Raw genomic sequence first — 15066 nt, 5'->3', positions numbered from 1 at the left:
AGACGTCTATGGTTTGAGACAGGGACAAAACATACCAGGCATGCACACATGTTTTCACTGCTCGGCACGCTAGAGCCAGGGACGAAGCCATGCATATAATTCAGTAGACAGCCCCCATTAAAGTAGATCTGGATCAGCCTATTAAAGGGAAATTCCATCCCGATATTGAGATGGTTTCAATGACCAGTAGCAGAAGATAGCAAAAAGAAATCCCCAATGAAAATGTTGTAATATTGCATAAACCGTCGATATAGGTCTATTTATTGTACTCATTTTTTTTTTCTTCACAACAATGTATATAAATAAAATAAGCTATTCTTTCATCAATAACTAAGGAATTAGAAATGAGTTTATGTGATTTTCAGTAATAGAAAAGGACATATCGAAAACATGTGACATATTGCCATTTTTGTTTCATCGATTGCAACTTCAAAAATTTATAAATTTCTTATATCAAAACGGATTTTGATCAAGCATTCACAATTCGCTTTCTCCCATTTTCTACTTTCGTTAAAACCAGCTAAATATCTGGGTGGACTAAGCCTTTGTAGGGTGGAGGGAAGTGTGGAAAGTGCATTATCGCATGTAGATGGTATGGAAGATACATGTAGTATCGGGTGCTTATGAAGCACAATGGCGTTATATTATGTGTTATTGATGGGATATGAGTACATGCCACCTAGCTTTGAAGAGAATTACATGATCTCAAGATGATCACATGATCTGGGTTAGCACATTTCATTGACAAAAAAAAGAAGTTATGCTTGCAGGGTAATAATCTTGATATTTCGCACGGTTTCTTTTATCCATTTATAATGAATTTTACACAAAGCACCTTCCTTAATGTGTTTCCTCGAACCCCTCCCCCTGTTTTTAAATAACTGCCCGCATCCTTAAATGTAAACGAAACTTCTCTTTTAAAAATGTAAATATTTGCAACTTGACCCCCCCCCCCCCCCTCAGGATAACTTCGTAGGCCGTTATGAAGCCCATCATATATTGCATTTTGCTATATGATAGTGATGGGAGCTTCAATCATTGCTGATTTGAAGTACGTGGCTTTATGTATATTATTTTAAGTAACGACATTATAAATAAGACAAAAAACATTGATTTTGTAAATTGATTTCCGAAAGCGTCGACGTCACCATAATGCAATCATAACTTAACCTTAACAGTGAAATTTTGTGTTGGGGAAAAAAATGATTTTCTCAAATCAATTTCGTGAGCATCGGCGTCACCATATTTGCAATTTTAACACAACGGTTGAATTTTTAGCGAGGAAAATCCTGAGAAACCATGTTAGGTTCTATCAATAAGTAATTACTCCCTTGTTCTAGATATTGAAAGCTTCTCATTTTCGGAACTTTCAACTTCACGCATTAATTGTTTGGAAGGCATCTCTTGCTCTTCATTTCTAATGAAAACAGTACTGTATAATAAAAGAGCTTCTGAGTGGTTCATTGAGATACCTATTGGCAATCAAAGGGATCGTCATCAATTTCCCCAAGGACAATACTTGGATCCTATGGCGTCTACATTAGCACCAAACATAATTATTGTTTGAGCATATGAAATGCATGAACTTCCGTGCCTTTTTTTAGAATTTAATAGGAAAATATAATGACGTTTTAGTCCTATAAGTGTAAATGCCCATTTAATGGAATTTGTGATGGAAATTGATAGACGTAAGACACCATGGTCAGAAAATGTCAAAAAACGAACATCTAATTTGTGGTGCTGAAGTTGGAGGTCAGAATATAAACAACCCTCGCTATGCAGATGAACCACGCATAATCCCAAGAAGATCTAGTTAATTCCAATTGTGGTATCAAAATCAAAGAAATGTTGAATAAAGGCAATTGAAACAACAAGAAAACAGACTGTACGATGATTTATTAAAAAGCAAACAATAAAGCAAACCAGTACGTGTAAATATCTTGGGTATACTATAGCATCCGATGGTAACGGTATTCATGAGATAAAGAAAGCTTTGGAATGGCAAAGGATATATTATTTTGATGATATGAAATCCGTAAAATAAGAATATTAATAGGAAAACCATCACTCATCAACATATGCAAATGCAATTTGTAGGGTCACATATAGAAACGGGATAATCTTGAAGATAAAAAAAGCCCACATGCTTGACAGCGAATAGCAGATAATAGACAGAAATAGAGGGCCATGACTGCCGATGTCTGTAACAGACCTGGCATTTGATGATGATGATTTGACGATGATGAAATTATGTTATCACAATCATTCCATTGAAAGAGGTAAGATCATTTAGAGGAATTTTGTAATTTGAGACCGAAAGAGAAACAAAGAGGAAGAAAGGGAGACAAGACGATTATTTTCCTTTACGCTTTGAATTCATACCTTTTCAACTACATCCTCCTTTGTTTTAAATCTTTATACTTCCTGTTCCTCCCTTTTCCTTTATCTCCTCCCATCTCTTCCCATCTCTTCCCATCTCTTCCACTGCAGTGTATTATATTCGTATTCCCTATATCATAATCAATGGTATTCCGGGGGATTAAAGGCATCGTTTAACAATGTTAAATCTGAGATGCATGGCCCTACATGACTGTTATCAGTGTCTGTGATATGGTGTTATATTGAAGCCCTAACAAAATCGCGCTTCAAAATGATCAAGAAGTTCCTCAAAAAGTAAAAATCTTTAAGTGACCGGTTTTACCATACACGTTATCCCCATCAGACTGTAGTGTCATGAAAACCGTTAAAAAAAACGCAAAATTTGGTTTCGATTTCCAATCATAAATATCTTGAATATCAGACAGGCGATCTGCTTGTAAAAGTCATGGGGTTCCTGACTGAACAAAAGGTTTATAATTATCATTGCAGCATGAGCTAAATCCAGGATTTTGTTTCAAAATCTGAGACAAACTTACCGGATCCCTTTAAAGGTAACATCATTGCTCTCTCGCGTCGACCCCGTACATATTTTCCAAATGCACAATACGCTTTGGTTGAGAACTGTTCATGCAATTACATTGTGAAAAAATTGTCTAGACTCGTTTGGGAAAGGTTTATTATGTTCTAAAGTGCGTATCAACAAAACCCATACCCAGCTCTGGTAGCTCCTAATTAAAAAGTCATAACGAATATGACTTCGAAATGTATTTCATGTATTTCATGATTATGAGTAACTTGTTTTCGGTCCAATGATAATACCCTATTCATAATATTTCTACCACGGGTGACTGCATGAGCGCAATCATAAAAGTTCTTTAAAGATTTGGTTAAAATCGCCTTGTACCAAGTTTGGGCTGATAGAACGAATATTGAATGAATTCAAGATTGTAATCTTCATAACGCAGAGAATATCATACATTTTCCTTCTAATAAGGATTTCCTTGAGCTCGAGTTGATATTAACACTTTTGATCTTCAACTGCCTAATAGCCGATATTAAGAAGTGAGCATTTTTGTATGGAATGAGATAACCCACCAACAATGGATTTGAACCACATCCATTGTTTCAGCCCAAACTTGGTACAAAGGGATTTTGGCAATACATTTTGAGAAGCCTGCTGCTCAGTCACCCGTGGCAGCACAATTATGAGTATGGTATCATTAGACCGGGTATCAGTTACCCTTAAACATGAAATATGATTCAAAGTCACATAGGTTATAACTTTTTAATAAGAAGCTACCAAAGTTGGGTATATTATTTTTGATACGCAATGTACATTATAACTGGTGTGTGCTATCATGTTTTGGAGGCATCAAAATTGATAAGACATTGATCTTCACGTGCACAACACTCATAAATTGGTATATGGGACTACACATGATTGTGTAGCATAAAGGTTTGGTCCAAATACTCCAGCTATGTGTCATCACATCATGAATATGAGGCATTTGATGAGCTGCCCTTTTCTGGAGATATTTCTGTTTTCCAAAAAGACACACAAAGAATGAGAAAACTCGTTAATTATTCTCCACCTCTACGAGAACCCGACCTTCTCTTTAAAATATAACATTCTTCTCCCAATAGAGACTGGGTCAACATCGTCTCACTTCAAAACGGATTATAAACAACTTTTGAAATTGGAGGGACAAGTCTGAAGGGTGGGGTGGAAAGTCGTTACATCATTTTCATGACAGTGATTGAGTACACTTCCTAATACAAATGATTATGATCAACTTAACATCGACATAAGACACCCTGCAGGAAAGCATACGTACTCTAGGAAGGATGGAAAAAGCACTCTATTATTTTATACAATCGTTTTTGTAAACAAAGTGAATACAAAGAGATCATCATGATCATCATATCATTAGCTAAATAATTTATGACATGGATAGACATGCTGAAGGAAAAGCTTACAAGTAGGGGCGGACGATTGGCATAACTTTCTATGAAAGTGATTAGTGATTGAGTCGTTTTCATGCACAATATTATAATGAAATGGCCGTCACTGGAAGAACATGAAAAATAGAAGCATGAAATATGTAAGGTAATTGTGATGAATTATAAACATAGGGTTACTACGGAAAACAGGTTATCAGAAGGATTGTCAATTTGCGTGGGATATGTAACTACAAAAAGAGTGATAGATCAAACTGATCCTGATGCCGGGGTATGTTCTTGATTGGGAAAATGCGTTTCAACCATCGGAGGAATGCCGGGGGAAGAGATTGATGGGATAGATCAGAACAGCCCTTCGCCCCCAAGCCCTGTCCATTAAAAGTGTCGTTTTATATTAGAGTGTTGTTAAATATTATTAGAAAGAAAGACACAGGGAAGACAAGAGGATGAAAGTGAGGCACAGGTCTTGCAAATCCGATAGTATGCTACGGATTAAACATGAGTTTGTTTGTTGTTGGATCACTTGAATCAGGGAACGAATCAATGACATTGTCTTGATTTTTTTTGAGAAGGGCTCCATATTTCAAATATTGTTTTGGCGCACTTCAGGAATACCAGACTGTACTTTAAATAAAGGGCGTCGACAGGTTGTGCCCGAACGCCAATTGCCCATTTGCCCAATTGTGTACGTGGTGCACCTTTCGAGCATTTCTCCCAAATACTGACATTTTCATAAGTTCCTAGATCTATTTCATAAAGGGGCTGTGTAAAACGTATGTATGTTCAGTAGAATTTATTATATTTAGGATCCATGTAACAATGGCTATTTTCTTTAAAGAACATGGATAATTAATGTGTTTCGGTCAAAGAACTAATGTGAGAGGTCCTGGAACGTGTCGATATAGGATCGTCACGGAGTTGCCAATATGTGTTTGATCATTTACAACTTTAGAAATTCATAATTTTCTTATTTTCTAATCTTTCCCTCAGAATTTCACTATTCAGTTTTCCTAATATTTCTACTTTTATAGAACCAATTTAATGTCAGGGCACTCTTCCCCCTTTAACTTTCTAATGGACGCTGCATACGCACGTTCATTGCTTACACAGCTTTCCTCGAAAAGTGATACTTCGATGTTTTCTCCTTTTCTGATTCTCACACGACGTAAATCAATTTAGGCTCGTTCCAGATACATTTCAATCTAATCAATCCACAAGCAAATTAGTTGATATGAGTGTAAGGGAATGGCATAAGAAAGTCGGCCTTTAGCTAGCCAGGGCATTTCGTAAAATCAAATCAAACAGTCACCCTAAGAAGGGGAGAGAGAAAAAAGATAAGGCGAGGGAAATTTGGGGGTTGGAGTGTTGAATGTGAATTTGCAGTGAGACGTTTTAATGGCTTGAAGTGTTCTATAAATCTCGTATAGCTTGCATTCTCATTTGGTTTACATGCCGCCTACGACGTACGACAACGTCAAACTTCAGGATGAGGATGCGCATTATGTATGTGTGCTAGTTTGTGCGCGTGTGGGTGAAACGCTGCTCTCATTCCCTTTCACTTAAAGGTACCTTTCAACATTGTTATATTGTTTGACTGATTTTACTCTGATTATAAGAACAAATGCCAATAGAACTGGTAACTTCCTCTATGTGGATCAAGAACTGCAACCGTATATACGTGATAGACTAAAGAGCCTCTCTTGGAATATCCAGATGAAGTTGTTAGCATCTAGGATAGTGGAGATAGGTAAGCCAAGTCCAAGAGAAAAGCTTCAATAACGGCCTGAAAAGACGAAATGGCGCCTAGAAGGTCACGCATGAGTGATTTCGGAAAATGAAAGAGTTCAATGACCTTGATTGGGGCTCGTGTGGGTGGGTATGTGTATGTGCATGTGATATGCGTGTGTGTTTGTGTGTGTGTGTGTATTTACCATGCGAGATTTGTAATAGTTGCGAAGCTACAAAGGGGGTACAACACCCTCCATTCATTGAATGAAAAAGAAAAGAAAAGATGAGAAAAGAAATAAATTTGCATTTCATTTAACGTGTAAAAAGGTGTCCCCACCCCTCCCCTATAATGCCAGTGCGGCAACGCCTCGTCAATCGCAGGACGCACGCTACGCTTCTGACATCTATAGTATTGTTTCCCTCTGGTGTTCAGATTATTCAGTACTGTTTATAGAATATTATACCGGAATGAATATCATAATGGAAAAGGTGTATTAATTTGCAGAAATACTGTGTTTGTAACAAAAACACGGGGGAAAGCGACATATCGTCGCCTGGCTGGCAGAAGGGCGTTAGTTTGAATTTCAGGCAAAAAATGAAGCGTTCAGCAGAAGGGTGTTAGCACTAAATCGCCTCAAACTTTTATAAAACTGACTTATTTCCGTGAAAAAAAATTGTGGCCGTGTTCTACTATAACATTCCTATTAGTCTTTTAAGTTTTAAACAAATTTTCGGACGGAAAGCAGTTTAAATATAAAACAAATCTTTAAATGCGAATAATGCGAAAGGTAGTTCTCGAGTCGCTCGCGCGCTAACGCCCTTCTGCCAGCCGGCCGATCTATACCACACATTTCATTATCGAGGGAGACAAAGTGCATGGCCACTTTAAACATGTAGATCGACAAGTGGGCCCCATAGAGTGGTGTCACTAAGGAAGATTCAACTGTAATTCCATACTGATTTTTGTCTCCCTCGATAATGAAATGTGTGGTATAGAACCTGTCTAGAAAAAGCCACATGGCTATAATTATGGCCACATTCTCTGGTCGATCTTTAATCTTTTAAATTCTTTTCTCTTTACAGGGAACTCCAGTCAACGATTGGCGAGAATGGTACAGGGCAGTGCTCCCCTCAGCATCGTGTAGTCTTCATAAAGACTCACAAGACCGCCAGCAGTACCACGGCTTCCATTCTCGAGCGGTACGGCTACCGCCACAATCTCTCTTTCGCTGTTCCTCCTGCGGGTCACATCCTCGCGCAAAAAATACCCTTTCACCGCTCCCTAGTCGCCGACCACGGCTCATCCACCACAAACAACTGCTCCGACCATGACCATGGGCTCGACATGCTGACCAACCACGCCAGATACAATCGGCCAGAGATGGAAGCCGTGATCCACCACGCCAAATACTTGACCATCCTTCGCGAGCCAACGGCGCAGTTCGAATCGGCCTTCGGCTATTTCCAAGTTGCTGAGAAGCTCGGCTTGTCCAGGTATGAAAACCCAATAGAAGCATTTATGACAGACCCAGAGACGTACCTCAATATGAGAAAGTTTGATTACTACTGGCAGGCTATGAGAAACCAACAGCTCTTTGATCTGGGGCTCGATCACAAAGACCACGACGACGAATACATCGTAAATTATAAAATCGCTTCTCTGGAGAAGGAACTCGACTTAGTCATGTTGACAGAATACTACCCTGAATCCATAGTCCTCCTCAAGAAGATGCTTTGTTGGGACTTCGATGACATGTTGTACCTGTCCAACGGCGTCCGTAGCAAGTCCATTCGCTACTCCATCTCACCTGAGCTGCGTGCGAAGATCCGTAACTGGAATTGCGCCGACGGCAAACTCTATGATCACTTTAACAAGACTTTCTGGAAGCAGGTCAAGGAATACGGACCCGACTTCGACAAGGACCTCGCTACATTCCTTCGCAAGCAGCAAGAACTCGAAGACGAGTGTATAGATTTAAGTGCAACAAAGGACAGTCGCCGAGAAGTCGTTTACCAATTGAAATCGAACGCCAGCAAGAGGTGCGCGGACGTTCTTCGTGGAGATGTAGACTATACATCCCTTATACAGGATCGGATGAGAGAAAACGGCGAAGCACCGTCCAAATTTTCGTTTGCATATCTCCGTGATGTATACAACTCCATCTTCGTTTAGTGTATAAGGTTTTGCTGTAGATGGGATATCAACAGGAGATCATAATCATGAAATACCAATCGCTGTCACTTCCATGGGCGTTCTAGATTTGTATGCGGCTTGTTGAACAAGCTATGACGTTATTTCAATGTGCTGTGAGGGCTTTGAAAGTCTTCGAGTGAATATCGGTGTTCTTATGCAAAATAACATTGATATATTATATGCTGCCGATAGTAGTCATGTGGCTGTAAATGTATATTTTGTAGATTTTTTTTACAGGTTCGAGATATACCCTGGTGATCAAACGCTTGTACATAAGGAACGAGGATATTGGGAAATCCCTCAACATAACTATACACCATATGCGATGAAGTAACTAAACGCCGATTAAAATTGTTCTGGCATGGAGGAGCGACTACCTCTCCAGGCATATAGTAAAGATTTTGTTGTACCTCGAACACATGGACGTCAACCACTATGTTGGAAGGACCAAGTCCGCCATGATGGCGGGATTAGTCTGGAAGCCGCTGAAAGACCATGCTCAAGATAAAACTGAATGGAGGCCGACTTCTAGGAGCACAAGGGAACACCTTGTAAAAAGACTGAAGTGATTTTTAGTTTCGATTTCGATCCCGCTTATTCATGAACGACGCAATGTGCTGCAACAGTTATTATAGATTCAAAGTTTCAAGTTATTTTGCACTTTCAGCTAATTTATAATTTGTTATTCAGAGCATTGTGCGTCAAAAGATAAATATGAAACGTCACTAAAACGTGACACTTTAACTTCCATGGGTTAATGGTGCAATAGTTGCATTGCGGTGCTAGATTAGCGCAGCTAATAATGCAATCAAAATAAAACCCTATGTGCAGATGTTGAACAATAATTATTGTAGCATACAACTGTGCAGCGTTCGCCAAAAATGTAAGTATTACGACATCAGTGCTACCCATTTAATGCAAATGATATCGAAGTGTTGATATGTTAAAGTATTAAATAATAGAAAACAATTATAATTTTGAAATGTTGATTTGTGAAGTATTACTTGTATTTGGATCTTCCATGTTGACTCCTCTATGTTGTCTCCTCTTGATATTGTAATTTACATTATAGGCTGAATTGACGCTGTCATTAAGCATTTCCTATTTCGACCTTCAGACGAAACAATCGAATGAGGTTGATTCAATATGTATTGTCTTTGTCACTTAGGGCAAAACACCTCTTATGACGTAAAAGGGAGATCGAATTTGATCCTTTAAACTGATGGAGGTTTATTATTATCTAATTTTAAGAACTGTTGTTTATGCAGGGGCACTAATACTTTTTTTTGGAACGCAGAAGAGTGTACATGTAAGTTTAAGAGTCATAGTGGAGATCATTTGGTGTTTGACTTGAATCCACTCCGAAGTAGAGGTTTATTACTCTTTTGAGAGTGAATTTTAGCGTGGATTTTCCACACCAAAACGAAATGAATCATAATATGACTCCCCCACGTGGATCTTCACTTTAGACTTGTACATTTAGACAGTTCAGGATGGAGGCAGGTGGAGTCCTACCCCGGCTTGGACAACCCTGAATATGTGACATTACCGAGACTGCATTATAAAATATTCATAATGTGTTTTTAATAAGGTTGATTTAGGTTTCAATTAATATACCATTCCCAATGCACTTGGTCTTTATGGTAACAATGACGGATTTCGATTGAGCGGAAATTGGATCCAGTTTCCATGAAACGGCAATTACAGTGACAATACGCTAGCGGCGAAGAGTGGGATCGCTTGCCCGGAAAGCTACATCACAAAAATTGAAGAAGGCGCATGTAGCAGAATATTCTGCACGTGACCACACTTTGCATGTATGTATGAATGTATGAAATAGTTATTGTGAAAAATAGATATGAATGAGGATATCGGTTCTCTCTTAAGACTTTTTGCTGCAGCTGTTGATCTTGCAATGTATTGTGTAAAATAATTACAGAGTTAGAAAAATAGCTTTTAATTACGTGTAGCCTATACCAATATATATCTTTCCTTTTAATTTCGATTAACTTCAGTGGATAAGGTATGCTCTCCACATGCATGATATAGTGTGCGATCTCGTCCCGCGTTCTTTTTAGGACATTTTTTTTGGTTCATGAATATTAACTTCTTTAACATTCCGATTCCGGGGCAATGCCCTTTTTTCTTTAAATGACTCAAATTTTGATTACAATTAAACATGCAGCTAAAACTATTAGATGCTTAATATTTGTTTCAAGTTGTTGAACAATTTAGTACTTTCTAGAATTCCATTTTTTAATTGTTTTTTTTTTTTACCATGATAACGGTGTTATTTTAGAAGTCATTAAAACATGTTCTTCAAATCGAGAGACCATTCTGAATTCTGTGTTTGGTCATGTTAGATCTGCCCATACATTTTGATATATATCTCGGTCAGCATTTTAACTTAATCATTAACGGACACTATAGGGGAATTTACACACAGGGCAATAAGTGAGTTTTAGATATCGACTTTTGAATCGAGATCGAAATCTCACTTGGGGGGAAGGGGTGTATTGTGTGATCGCAATCAATATCTGCTCTTAACGAATAATTATAACAAAGGTTTGGTGCTGTAAAGTGAAACATACTCGGATCGATTTGCAGCTAAATGTATAGCAATATGCCGTTACTCAACGAAAACCAAATTTGTCTGGTCCCTTTCGCATACCAGACCGACAACAGACCGAAAAATGCATGAAGTCTTTAGTCTATGGCTTATGATCTAAGAAACGGAGTTAAGTCTTTTGTCAATTATGTTTGTTCCTACGGCAAGCAGTCAGTGAAAACTAATTCGTTTAGTAGAATTATGGAAATGCAAGCATTACTTTAAACAAACAGATTTTTGTTATTCCTAGCTCATTTTTCCTGATTGAGCTGTCATATAAAAGGGCAGAAAATGAACTTTCTAAAAATGTGACGTTCTCTTTGAAAATGACTTTTTGGTACCCTTTCTTCAAATTGATTTGAATCACTCATAAAATATGCATCATATGAGTTACGTCAAATGAAAGAGGAAGATCTAAGCTTTAAAAAAAATAAATAAAAATATGTGTCATTTATTGATTATAATTGTGATTAAGTTATGATAAAACATCGATAATTCTCGGTTTCGTTTTTTCTGGGACGCACTGTATGTTTGATTTTTAAATTTATGTTTTTGTAGTGCAGAAGCTTGGTATGTGAGTTGCTTGCTGCATTTAATTCAACACAAATCAGAGAGTGCTTTGTGTTTTTTATTTTTTGTTTTCATTTTGATTTGGAATAGTACCTTAAAGGCCCGGTCTTGTCACCCCCCTAGTCGATATTAAAGTGATACTATTTCTCTGCAAGACAATGTAATTTGTTTGCGGTATCTCTTTGCTGCACCGATACCTCAGTCACCTCGCCATTTTTTTTTATTCGGTGTGCTTCCGTTTTGCGTTGGTCTTGCCAATGTGACTGGGAATAATACTTCAGTCACACCGGCAAACCGAATCCAAACCGAATCCGAACCGAATCCGAACCGAATCCAAATCGACCGATTATTGATGATTCGTCATTATGCAATCTCTGAGAATACCTTAGAAATATAGAAACATGAAAAGTTCAGAAGTAATTTGAAAACATATCTAGGTAATAGTTTGTAAGATCTTAAAATTATGAACCCAGTGCACCATTTCCACTTCTGTATTCTGTTCCGAAAATCGCATAGAGAAAAGCAAATGTGTCTATGTGTTATAATTATGCGCAATACAAAAACGTTTAATTAATGTTTGGTGTGTTGTCAGTCTTGCGCATCGATCTTGCCGGTGTGACGGTGTGACGGGTATAAGCCACAGTCACATCTACAGACAGTCTCCATACGACAGATTCTTAGTCATTCGTGTTGTCGGGCAGGGCATCGGTTTCACGAGACCGTCATAAGTGCAAACTTGGCGATAGTCCATTGAAATGCTTGTAAAATTTAACACACGCGATTCAAAGGGATGTACGTCCATCGTTGAACGTGTTCTCATGGCGGTTTCGTGAAACACTACCCCGGTGTCGGCCTCGTCATTGTGACTAGGGTGTACCATGTATTAGCTTACATGCGATGCTGCACATACATCATCAGCTGGCTCAACATTGTCACTGATGACATGTAGTTATGCCAATGATTCTAAGATCGTAAACATACATTATATACGTCTACGGGTTGGGCGTCGCTATATATCTATTTGGAAAGTGTTGGGGGGGGGGGGGGGGAGAACATGGTCGATAATTTAGCTCATGTTTCTAGAATGAACGGAATAAGAAAACTCAGACCTCTTTTTCCGATAGATGATCAACATAAAGTTCCATCAAGCGAACTATAGCAAAACAAAACAAAACGAAAAAACGAGAGAAAAAAGAAAAAAAAAATTGCGATTTCCTGACAAAGTTTGCTAAAAGAGCCAAGAATTCTGACAGAAAGTTTGAATGACAAGCCCTAAACTACCCTGTCTAGCGACGCCCCTCTCGACGTTCACCCCTTTTAAACTTTAAAGGCGAATATAAAGTAGCAGAAATTATTTACCTTATTGGGCCAATATCGATTTTCATTATTGATTTAAACGTTTAATAACTGTCGATAATGCAAATTAGTTCAACCAAATAATATTCTTTGTTTATCAACGTACCATTGTCACTACATTCATATCGTGCTTGTAGGCCTACTTTTTGACTTTAGAGGATGTGATGACTGATAGGAGGAAGTGTATGTACGTGAATAGTCCGTTCACCCTTTACCCATTTCTTATATTTTGTTGTTGTCTCGTAGAAGATGTGTTCGGTGTCTATTGTTTATATTAACCGTATCTTGATTTATGGCAAGGTGCCACTTAGAGTTGAGAGGCCAATAATTATGACAAGGATATCTCCCACCCGCACTCCATATCTGCCTTTGTCTGTCTGTCTGTCTGTCTATCTCTTCCCGTCCTCTTTCTCTCCCCATTATTTCTCTCCCTTCTCTTCTTCTTCCCTCTCTTTCTGCTCCTCTCTCCGAATAACAGAACAAAAGTAGTCTGGCGATGACAGCTAATAACGCGGGAGGAACAACTTTCTCATTTAGCAAAATTACTATGCATTACATTCGTATTGTAACATTAATTATTTTCTTATACCACTTGAATTATGTCATGTTCATTTATTGCTGGCAGTCATATTAGCCTAGATAAAATTATGGTAAGAAAAGCTGCATGGTTGTGTCGATATAGATGTTTCACGAAATGTTTTATATTATAATGCCATGATAAATGCCATCAGCAATCGACGCTTGCCACCATGCAATTTAAAATTTGTTGAAGATGATATATATTTTATATTTTTTGCCATCGGTTTACTAACATAATTTTATAATGTACGTGGGTGCTGTATTCTGGCGATTGTTAATTATTATGGAAAGCAAAAATAGTGTATTATTTTATAAACATGGGTTTGTCTGGTTTTGCACCCAGTTGCAAATCACTGCGTGATTGACAAATATTGAACACGATTATGCATGTACATGATTCAAGTTTGACAAATTACGCACCAATAATTCAATTGTTATAACATTATCATTCCATTTAAAGGTTGTTATCTAAGTTTATTGTATTCTCTGAGATTATATTTAACGTCGCTGTTTTCACGAAGTGACGGTAGTGAACAAAAAATTGCATGCACTTTGCGTTACGATTTTCCTCACTACCGTCACTTCGTGAAAACAAGGACGTAAAAAAAATCATTACGATGGATGGCGAAGGTCGAACAAAAATAACAAGGGGAACAAAGGAGTTGAAATAAAAAACGAAGATGAAATATTTTAGTTATATTTGTGTATGTGGTGTCATAATGATTGTTGTATTAAGTACTCTATGATATTCTGAATGCTATCAGGATGGATGTAATTATATAAATTTGTATTTGTTGCTTATAAATTATCATGATAACTTTAGCTGTTGGCTTAATATTTTATTGATAAAAATTTTGTGTTTTTTCATTTTATATGTTGAGTTTACCGCTGTATTTTAGGTCGAGGTTTTTGTTCAGTGTGTGATAATGAAATAATAAATCCAAGTAAAAGCTTTATATCCTCATGGTGGGAAAACTATATCATTTGAGTATTGTGTCATTTCTATTTTTCTTTAGAATTGTGGTCAGGGAGTAAATATAAGATAACAAAATCAACAAACAAACAAACAGATAATTAAGTTTTATCCACTATTTATCAATAATTACATTAACTATCGAATCTATTCGTTCTCTATCGGCTGCTTGATAGCGAGGGGGAGATTGGAATTTTAACTTTCGCTTTGAAGTGTCCTGCTTATCTTTATTCTTTTTCTTCTCTCTTTCTTTTACTCATCAGTCATGTCAGTTCGGTAGAGGAAATAAAGTCCTATAAAACGATGATTTTGAAATGTGTCAATTTTCCATAACTCTCTCTGTCTCTCTCTGTCTCTCTCTGTCTCTCTCTCTCTCTCACTTAACCAACCTCTCAGATCGATAAGGGGGAGGGTGTGCTATAATGGATTTACTGCATAGGACACGTACATGAATACTCCGACATTCATGTACATAATGTGAGACTGAACCACGAATGCGACTGTTGCAGATAATGATGTCGCACAGAGGTGTCATGAATCATGATAAGAGATACGTGTTTATATCATCCTATAAACATACTGTAACAACCGCTGGCCCCATGGAGCTTCGCAATTTAAATTGGTCTGGTGTGGTTGAAGAAGAAACAGGACACTTTGGGGGAAAGGTGTAAGAGCGCAAAGTGAAAGAAAGTTGAGGTCAAGTGAGGCGAGAATTCCGGA

The 15066-nt window shown here is 37.7% G+C and overlaps 1 protein-coding gene across 6 annotated transcripts in view; it reads left to right on the top strand.

Annotated features, from left to right (window-relative positions):
• LOC578919 (galactosylceramide sulfotransferase) overlaps window positions 1-12632 on the top strand; it is a 51415-nt gene extending 38783 nt beyond the window's left edge. For all 6 annotated transcript variants that reach the window (XM_030991576.1, XM_011681493.2, XM_011681491.2 and 3 more), the window contains exon 4: window positions 7150-12632. In XM_030991576.1, the coding sequence (XP_030847436.1) occupies window positions 7150-8239 (1090 nt within the window). In that variant the 3' untranslated portion in view covers window positions 8240-12632. The remainder of the gene's footprint in view (window positions 1-7149) is intronic.
• Window positions 12633-15066: the final 2434 nt, after the last annotated feature.

The sequence above is a fragment of the Strongylocentrotus purpuratus genome, unplaced genomic scaffold, assembly GCF_000002235.5.
Source record: "Strongylocentrotus purpuratus isolate Spur 01 unplaced genomic scaffold, Spur_5.0 spur5_scaffold_2, whole genome shotgun sequence".
Classification (NCBI taxonomy): domain Eukaryota; kingdom Metazoa; phylum Echinodermata; class Echinoidea; order Camarodonta; family Strongylocentrotidae; genus Strongylocentrotus; species Strongylocentrotus purpuratus.
Note: the sequence above shows the minus strand (reverse complement) of the source record. Positions and strands in the feature narration are given on the sequence as shown.